Below are 10,432 nucleotides of genomic sequence, written 5' to 3' on the forward strand. Positions count from 1 at the left end.
ACGAAGTATCTTTGATATAATAACACAGCAATCCGTGTAAAGGTACATTTCACCGCCTTCTCTGGCTATAACCTTTGCATTTGATTATTTCTACCTTTTCAACAATTTTTATTTATCCTTCTTATAATAGCAAAATGTCCAGTCTGCCAGTTATGCCGCTAACAGTTCCTAATCAGGGTAGTAGCAGTTGATAACCTGAAGGTTTTTTGCAGAAGTTAAAGCCACGACGGGAACAAATAGTCGTTATTATAAAAGTGAAACGTGTCGGTATGTGAGTAGTGCTATAACAGTAGCACTAATAGATGTCACTACACTAACTACCTGCATGCCTGATGCCAATACATGGCGCTAGCGTGCAGGCAATTTGAAAATTTTGAAATTATTGTGACAATTTAATTTCAACTTTAAAAGTTTATTTTTTAAAATTTAATTACTTCAAATCACAACAAAGGCATAACTATATTTAGATTTGAACATTCACACTTGTGTATATCTTATTAACTAGGTTTCCCACTTATTTGACGAGCACGAATTCCCTGACTTTTCTAGGTTATTCAGTACATTATTTACAAATGTCCAGGTCTATATAATGTAAATAAGCAATCATATTTTTCCCCACAAGGAAGTTTCTCATCTACTATGCATGCACACACATACACACACACACACACACATATATATATATATATATATATATATATATATATATATATATATATATATATATATATATATATATATATATATATAGTTAGAGAAATTTTACAAAGGAAACTATTTTTTAATAAAATATTTCCTACCGAATAGGGTAAGGCAAAAAGAGAAATAGGTCCTGAGAAGTTAAAATTTTGTATTTAAAATTCCCTAACTTTTCCGATTTTTTCAGCTTTTCGTAAAATTCCCTAACTTTTCCATGAAGTTTTACAAGTAAGCTAAATTTCCTGACTTTTCCGGGTTTTTCAGGTTGGCAGACTCTTTGTTTACCATATTGCAAGCTGTCGTCTTGCTATTGTTATAATGTAAATTTTGATCAGGATCAGTTTCAGCCTAACTTACAGCATACATTCTTAGGATTATAAAAATGCAACTTTTCTTATCGATTTTCTCGAAAACTACGCATGAGGATTTTTACTCACCCATATCAGTTTGTTCAGCTATATTTTTCATCTTGAAACATTCTTTAGTCGTTAAACGCTAATAACATTGTTCAATAGTCATTATTTATTTTACGATGGATCATGCATATGGGATTTTTCTATGCTTTTCTGAAGTATCAAATAATCAGAGACTTAAGCTCCATTTCGCTATTTTTTAGGAGGTACACTTGTTTCTTAGATGCCCATTTCATCATTAATTTACCTTGTGGATTAGAATTTAAAAATAAAATCAAGTTTCTACAGTAAAATTCAGATATTAAATTAATTGGAGAAAATACACTGCAAAGGATCTAATTTCTTAGTTTTCCACAACACTGTGATAATTTTTGTGATCAGAACGAGAAGAAATAAAATCCGAACATTCCATGTATAACTTGGCCATTCCGTAACAGAAGCTTTCTCCCTGATATGATTCCTCCCAGGTGATACTTTATTCTTTATTTTTAATGTTATTTAAAGTTGATATATTCCATGTTATATATTTATTTCTTTTCGATTGAGTTATTCCGTATATGGTTGTAATAACTTATTGTTTCGAGTACCCTATTCATGCATTTACGTTGTCTTACTTTATATAGGTCTATATGTATATTGATTTTAAACTTTAAACTTTTGAACTAATCAAAATGGTGCATATTATGGAATTCTACCTACCTACCTACATTACGAAATTCTGATTACTCTGTAAATTTTTATCCATTGTTTCTAGCTTTGGAAAAGATGTACGAATGTTGGTGAAAATCGAATTAATATGATCAAATGCTGTGAAATATTAAAGTAATAGATATGTTTGTAACTGTTAGGACTAATTGAATCAATTCTAGAAGAAGACACGATCTGACGTTTAAAAGAATATTTCTTTTACATATACAGTAGGGTAAGTATGCTAAATTTCGCAGTATCCCGAATTTCCCAGTACCACATAAAGTGAAGAATTTCGAACTTGGGAAAGGTTATGAAAGTAGTTCTCTGGATGAGTAATATACGGCAGGTAATCCTCTATGAGAAGAAATGCTCTTCTCTTCCACCTGCAAGGTCCCTCAGAAACAGGTTGGAAAAGACTTTTTTTTGCAAAAGAATAAAACGTGTGTTTAAAATATGAAAAAGATGTTCAAAATGTTTTAATAATATTTTAAAACACGCACGAAAAATACATGTTCTAAACATTTTGAACAGTTTAAAACATGATATTAAACATATATTTCATAATCGTGTAATAACTTTTTACTTGCAACCAGTATTACAGATTCATCCTGTATATACCGATTAGCGCAACATTGATAACAGAAATAAAATAGTTTGACTAAAAATGGCTTTTATATAGTTTTCTTAATGAATTTTTGTTGGCCATATTGGATTCAAGGTGATTTTCTAAAAAAAAATGTATTTAAAAAAATATTATTTACGTAGTCCACCAGTGATAATGCACCTTAATATATGAAATTTCGATTTTGTAGCACCAGCGGTTTGGAAATGATTTTTGAGTGTCCATATCGGATTCAAAATTCTGAATTTCTATCTTCGTAAGCTATTACTGATAACAAACCTTTTTTTCTTCCTTTAGTTAATTTCATTTGTGTAAAACCAGTGGTTTGTAAAATGACTTTCGAATGAATATTGGATTCAATATAACATTCTTTGCGGTATTTGGTTCAAATAATAGTATCGTTATCGGATTGTACACACGTGTACAAAAGTTTTACTCAATTGGCCACCTGGAGGTGGGTGAAAGTTTAGTTGCAAAATTTGATTGCTATTTTGGAACACTGATGCTAATAAAATGATTTTAAAATAATACATTTTCAAAAAGTAATGTTTGAAGCACTTTATATTGTGCTAACTTTAAAATATTTTCTGCAAGCCTATGTATTGGTTATTTAAATCAATAATTGCATTGAAGAAAAGCAATATTTGGGATATTCAGAGCACGATGGATACAAGTCCATTTTCAATAAAGTTCAGTTTGTTCAGCAAAAGAATTATATTTCAAAACGTAATATCTTCGCAGTCAAGAGTAGGAAATAAATGAAACTAAAACCACGTGAAAGGGCGTGTGCAAGTTTCATATGACAGCCACTAGACAGAGACGTCAGTGGGACCAGAAGGGCAAACGCCTCCACCTCCACGCTGAATTTCAGATTTTGGAGGTAATAAGGCAGTTTTAGAAACCTTTTTATAAGCAAAGATCAACAGAACAAATTTGAGGACCTTACACCGAATAAATACGAAGGAAATACACATGATCAAAAGTGGAAAGTTGCTTAGGCCCAATTTCTAGAATTTTAAGCAGGCCCGAAACTCGATAGTAGAACCATATTTGGTATCCTTGAGCCCAAAAAAATATATAAGAGCAATAGAGGCCTATAGCTCCTTGCGGCCAATGGAAATGGATTTTAACTGGTCAAAATCCGTATTTATTCGGTGTAAGGACTTCAAATTTGTTCTGTTGGACTTTGCTCAGCAAAAGGTTTCTAAATCTGCATTACTGCCCGAAAATCTTAAAGTCAGGTAGGAGGGCGGATGACCTCTAAACGGAGGCCCCTTTCTAGCGGCAATCATATAAAACTCTAGATTGCACTTTGTCAAGTAGTTTTTCTTTCTTTCGTTTCGGATTCGTGGTTGCGAAGATATGACGTTTTCCGTCGGTGTATTCTTTTGACACACCCTGTATTTATTTAACGTAATTATGCATTTGAAGATTGGCTTGTTAATCTTTCCCACGCTGCAGCGTACACTTTTATGAGCAGGGAGCGGGAAATTAGCCTTCCTGTTCGCCCGTTCCAGAAACACCTTTGTCTAGAGGTTATCATATGAAACTCTAGCTCACCCTGCACCCTTTCATATGGTTTTTGTTTCATTTATTTCGGACTCTTCGCTACGAAGATACTACGTTTGCTGAGCAAAAATAAACCTTTTTGAAAATGGAGTTGGATCCTTGTGCTCTAAACTCCCCATATCTAAAAATATTTAAAAAAAAAAAAAACTAAGTTGGAGCCAAATTTATCCTGCATCCTAAGTATCTTCGAAACGCATAAAATTAGTTTATTTAGTTTGCTCAAAATGATGTCCTTTTTTTTTTGTTCCCGTAAAACTCATGTTAAACGATTCCAAGTTGTACGAAGACTGAGAACCAACATGTACTGTATGTATTAACGAATGGCTGCAATATTTTAATTTCAGAACTGCAATTTAGTAAAGAGCCCTTTGTTTTCTGAATACAACACAAAAATTTGTTTCAATGATACTTCTTTTATTTATTATTTAATATAATTTCTACAAGCAGTCCAACCTTGGACTACAACACTTTCTCACAAGTTAACTGATAAGCATTTAAACAACACAATAAACGATAAAAGCACAGGAAAGAAGAGACAAAATAAATCGTAGATCACATGGACCTGTTGTAGCCACGAGAAATCAAAAGATTCACACGGGAACAGTGCTGCCACAGTCCTAGCTCTAGAGTGGAGTGAAAAGTAGAACCAAACTGAAACAACAAGGGCTGAATTCATTATTTTATACCAGTGTAACACATGGCTCTATAACACGAAACTAAAAGAATAACACATGGCTCTATAACACTCCCCCCTCCTCTTCCAAGAGTCCAAATCAAGAATATACTCTATAAAAAATACTTTTTTAAAAACATCCAAATAAAGGAACCTCGAACAACCGTGGAAGTAGATAAAACTTTTCTCGCATGCGGGAAGTATAATAGAGACCGCAAATTAAAAGGGAAAACAGTTATCTTCGGTATGTATTGTAAGGAAACCAAACGCGCCTCTATTTCAAAGTGACCTATAAACCAAAACGGTATTATTGCCATATATGAAAAATATATAAAACGAGGAACAAATCAAATATGAGATGTAGGAAAAGTCTTACTCACACTTTTGCAAATATAACAAGTATTTGTTAGATGGTGCTGAATTGAGTAGAATTTTACCAACATTTTTCACAAAAGGGACTGAATTGGTACAATTGTACCAAGTATAGCAACACTGGACGGAAAGGAAATAGCCTTCTGAACGGGGAGCAGTTTTTGGTATCTTTTCTTCGCTGGCAGATTTTTTTTTACAAAAATAAAATATAATACAGTACAACCCCTCAAATCCGAACTAATTGGGGCTGAAGCCTGTTCGGATTTCGGGGGGTTCGGAAATAATATTACGTACTTATTTCGTCACTGAATTGGCGGTAAAACAACGACTAAGGTTAGACAGGGTGGTCCAGTGGTCGAAAGGGCTGTGACCTTGACTGGCGGGTGTACACTCATGTCCAAAATGATTGTCGCATATCTATAACTGTTTCTTGTAAGAATATAATTAGATAATGATTTAGAATAAGCATTAAGTCTAAAAATGTTAAAACCTTAAAAAAACTAAATTTGTGTGATTAAATCTGTTTTTTTTTTCATTTTTCAGCTGTAGTTATTTTTTTTCTCCTGAGAACGTGTTTGGATTTGACGGGTTTTCGGATTTCCGGGGTTCGGATTTGAGGGGTTGTACTGTAAAAATAAACATATGCTTAAAACAAGCCTTGAAAATACACGTATTTAAAATGTTTAAAACGTATATAAAATTTGTTTTAAACAAAATCAATTGTTTAAATTGGTGGAGATGCGTTTGGTTCGATTCCCGGTGCGTTTATAATTTTCTTAAGCATATTATCCCACCATTGTTATGGTGGGGATACTCTTGGTTCGATTTCCGGTTCGATTACAAGTTTCTTAGCTATATTAAAACACCATTGTTATGGTGAAAATGTGGTTGGTTCGATATCCCGGAATATTACAATAAGTTAAGAATATAGTTAATGTTTAGTAGACACTTTAGAAGAAATGAAAAATAGTATTCGTAATAAGAAAAATAGGTTAACCCTCACCACCCACCCTCACGTTCAGTTAAGTTATTTTTGAAGTTAAAAGTTTATAAATAAATGAGTGAAAATACAGTACTAACTAGAGCACAAAAAGCAAATAAAGGCATACGAGTAGAGTTTAATAATTTATTTAGTTTGGGAACGCCTGAAAGACGAAAACAAGTAAACATAAATAGTCAAAATATGGAAGTGGAACCCGCAAGTCCGAAGATTGAAGTAGAAAAAGAACCTGAGTTTAATTTTCCAAGTAGCCCGGTAGTGAAATCATTTTCCGAAGATTATCCATCAATTATTCAGTTTGACGAAAATTTGTTACATAATAGTAAAGACGGGAATTCAGAAAATTTAGATAACAATAGTAAAACAAATATGGCATCGAACGTGACTTTTTATGCGGATGTAGATAAACTTCCCAAATTTGATTTAAAGAATGATGGAGACATAACATCATTCTTTGATGAGTTCGATGATGCATGTCAAATGGCAGGTGTCGCGGAAAATAAGAGAAAAGAGTTATTTCCAAGCGTATTTAAAGGGGTTGGTAGACAGTGGATCAAGTTGTTCTTAAAGAGGAAAAATTTGGATGATATAACTTATAAGGAATTACAGGCGGAGATAGTTAACGAGTTTACGCGAACAAACGTAAGCTTAGATATAGAGGAAAGAATCCGGGAACGGTTACATCAGGAAGATGAGGCTATTATAAATTATGTATATGATATGCTCGTGATGTGCGAGAGATTGGACTCGAATATGACAGATAAAAAGAAAATCGGGATTATAGTTAGTGGATTGCAGCCTTACTACATGGAGAAAGTAGGGACTGTAGCCTACTCGAATTTGGATAAGTTCGTAGAAGATTTACAAAAGATAGCGCGAAATAAGAGCAAAGTAGACAAAAGGGTAAAACGAGAAACCGGAAAGGTAACAATTAAAGAATTAGTGAAAAAGATAAGAGAGCAAGTAGAAGACGACGATAGTGATACGGAGATAGATCGAGCGGTGTTTCGAAAAGATAGTAAAAACAAAGAAGAAGCGAAGATTAAGCAGGAACCCCAAAGTTTAACACAGATTGCACAGTTAGAGAAGAAGATAGACCAGCTCCAGTTAGCGTTATCAGCAAAGGTGCAGGATAGTGATAAACGAGAAAGTAAAGAGGATAAGTCTGGGAAAAATCAGAAGTCGGAGAGAGAAGTCGGAGAACAGAAGTCGGAGTTCGATACGAGAACTCACAGTTCTAAGATTCAGCGGTTACGAGTATTACGAACTACCATCTTATGATGGTTGGCTTTTAGTCGGCCAGTCGTGATAAAGCCGAAGCCGCCTATACTAGTCTTAGTTTGACCAACGTGAGAGCAATAGTTTTCATAGTCATCACCTAGGATTAAAGACATCCGATTGTCCCAAGATCCGTCAACGTCGTTCAGAAAGAAGCCCAGGAGTGGACATTCGTCATCCCAAGAAGCCTGAACATCTAAAGGTATGTGTACGTCAATTATAAGTGTTACTTGTGGTCAAATCTCCAGACATAAGTCAAATCTCCTAATTTTAGATGAACTAGAGTTTCTTAATTTACTTAATTATCCTCTCGCTGGTAACTAGATTTAACAAAACCTACTCATTTCAGATAATGGGTAGAAGCAACTTCTCAGCGTCACAACGCATTCATCCCCGAAAACTATAGGCACGACGCGAGGAGGTTGTTATGGTGACATTTGTTTATTTTAGTAGACAGCTAGATAGATTTTCTCTGCCATGTAGTTGATGGAGTCAATCCCTCATTCCAGGAGAAGGACAAGAACATATAAAAATAAATCAGGGATGATTTCTGATATTCCCGATAAATTGCATCTTGACTACATATACAGGATGTTGCAAAATATACATGTTACAGCGCTTGGCAAGTAAATCTACTAATTGAAACAAGACAAAAGGAGGCCACCCTGTATACATTTCGTCAAAATCGTTTAATTCAGAATTACAGGCTGTTGAAAGCATGAGAAACTTAACTTTGAAAGTAAATGTGTCAGAAACTACCACCCATTAAGCTAAGGCGGTACGTTATCGTCTTAGAATTGTAAACTGGTCTATCAAAAATTCATGATTCAAAATGTTTTATTCGATCCTAGCTCGCGCCGTGTGGACTTTGTGGTAGACAAATATCGTGCTCGTAGGTTTTCTCGGGGTTCTCCCGTTTCCTCCCACTTTCTTCATTCCTCCATTTCATCCATTTCTCATAATCACCGTCTCCTTTAGCCTAACCGGCATAATCGTGGGACGTAAAACTCAAAGATTTCATTTTCAAAATGTTTTAGTGGCGTTGCAAAGGATTCACATACAGAAAGTGAGGAATTCTCCGATATTCCGTTAGTGTATTAGATCCTATTTATGATGTATGAGACAACGTTCCAGTGAGTAGCAAAAGTTCATTGACAGATAATCGGAATCTTCATAACAATCAAGTCGGCGAAAGGTTTTTGATGTGTTGTGTATGGTTGCATAACAACAAAAGGGAATGATTGTACTGGATAAAATGAAATTAGACCTAAATAAAAATCTTCAGTTTTCTGTGAGCTAGAGACAGATATTTATGATATTAAATTATTTTGAAGTAATTAGAACAATAATGATCTCCGAAAATGAAACACTTGGTCACTATATTCTCCCACCACAAACTCACTGGGCCTTGGATCGAAAGTGGTGTCTTTTTGTAGTAGAAATGAACATTCTACCACTAATTCATCATACACCTCTTCTTTAATTTTATCTTTACGGGTCAAAAAAATTTTGACAATGGATGGGAGTTGATGACACATTAAAGCAAGAAAACTGGTTATATAACAAAGTTGAAAATTATGTGTTAAAGAGGTAGACATCTCGATAACGAGGATAAGTGAACTCTCCAGACAGATAATGATAAAAACAATACTACAGAATTGCGGTGACAGGCTGCTCACAAAAAACACGACATGGAGTATTCAAATATGCAAAACCAGTCCCCCTAAACCACCCTGTAACTTGTTGGGACTCGACTCTGTGTAAGTCCCTGATTGATATTGTAAACTGTGTACTTGTACGATAGATGCAAAATTAGGAACGCCGCCTCGGAGGCTGTATTCAAACTGTCCGTCATTTGCCTCATTATACCGATGGCATCGACAAATCTGGTGTTGACTGCTACATTCAAATACGCCTGGTATTTCTAAGATCACTGCGGCATATGTAATAACGTGGGCTGCAAGATCCTCTCCTGTTGCGATAAGTGTTGTGTATACTAGCGTATGACTGTGTTACGTGTATTTTCTCTATTCAAGACTGTTCAAGTTTTTCGCCCATAAAATAATTGGCACGGTCAATCACCCTGGGATTTCGAAATTTGGATTCTATGTAACAAAGTATCGAATCCTTATCTTGGGGTCCACTGCTCAGAACATTTCTTTTTTTATGTGTGGCTGTGTAATTGATAATATTTATTCTATTGCAATACATCATTTATGTACTTATGCATTGTATATGTAAAAAAAGTACATACTGTTTGGAAAGTAGTAGTAGATCGTATCTATTGTTTTTATCTCCTCCTAACGGTGACACTCAAAGACCTAGCCATGACGCATATACTGCTTGTAAAACTTAATAATAACTTATGACTTAAAGTATACTTACCTTCTTTAATATTTCATTGAAATTTACTGCGATCTCTAGCTTAAACTTTGGTAGTTCCAATTCCACCATTTCTTCAGAGACGTTTCGCGTTAGTTGGAAAACGTCAATCGTATCAATGACCTCCTCTAGTTTACTTAGTCCTTTCTTTGATTCAGGAAGCAGAATTACTAGATTTAGTTGTTCCCCCTAAAAAAAAATATTTTCTGTTTATAATACATATATATTTAATAGCTTCAAAGCATTAAATGTCACATTAACATAAACTGCAACGATTTACTTTCATTAATACAGTGTGTACTTCACAGTTGTGAAAATTCCTGAAGGGATGTCTATCGTTAGTGTTACGTTACTACTACAAGAACAACATCAGTACTCCTATGGAAGAAAAGATATAACTAAATGAAAGTGGTGATCAACGAAGAATCGACAAGTATACTCCAAACCGCCGGAAAAACGCAGAAAATAAAAAATGTATGCAGGTAACCTGATACCTACGGGAGTGGGACTCGTGACCAAGAATACGGCAGTAGTGTCAGACAAGTAGTGTTGCAATCCTAATACAAATTTCTAGTTTTTCAGATGAAATGTATATCATTTTTATGACATTGAAACAATTGGCATAAAACGTGAAAGAAAATTTTAAAAAGTGCGTTATTACTGTTGTCAAATAAGGGAGATATGAGGCTCTGAAGTTGAGAAATTATGGGGTCCGTAAAATGAAACGAACAAAT

General features: G+C 34.5%; 1 protein-coding gene across 1 annotated transcript in view; it reads right to left on the bottom strand.

Annotated features, from left to right (window-relative positions):
• Positions 1-10,432, bottom strand: part of LOC145672532 (serpin B3-like) — a 156,764-nt gene that overhangs the window by 31,052 nt on the left and 115,280 nt on the right. Inside the window, exon 6 of the mRNA XM_081741692.1 lies at positions 9,702-9,887. Within this exon, the coding sequence (XP_081597818.1) occupies positions 9,702-9,887 (186 nt within the window). The remainder of the gene's footprint in view (positions 1-9,701; positions 9,888-10,432) is intronic.

Source organism: Thermobia domestica, chromosome 16 (assembly GCF_964235325.1).
Source record: "Thermobia domestica chromosome 16, izTheDome1.hap1.1, whole genome shotgun sequence".
Lineage (NCBI taxonomy): Eukaryota > Metazoa > Arthropoda > Insecta > Zygentoma > Lepismatidae > Thermobia > Thermobia domestica.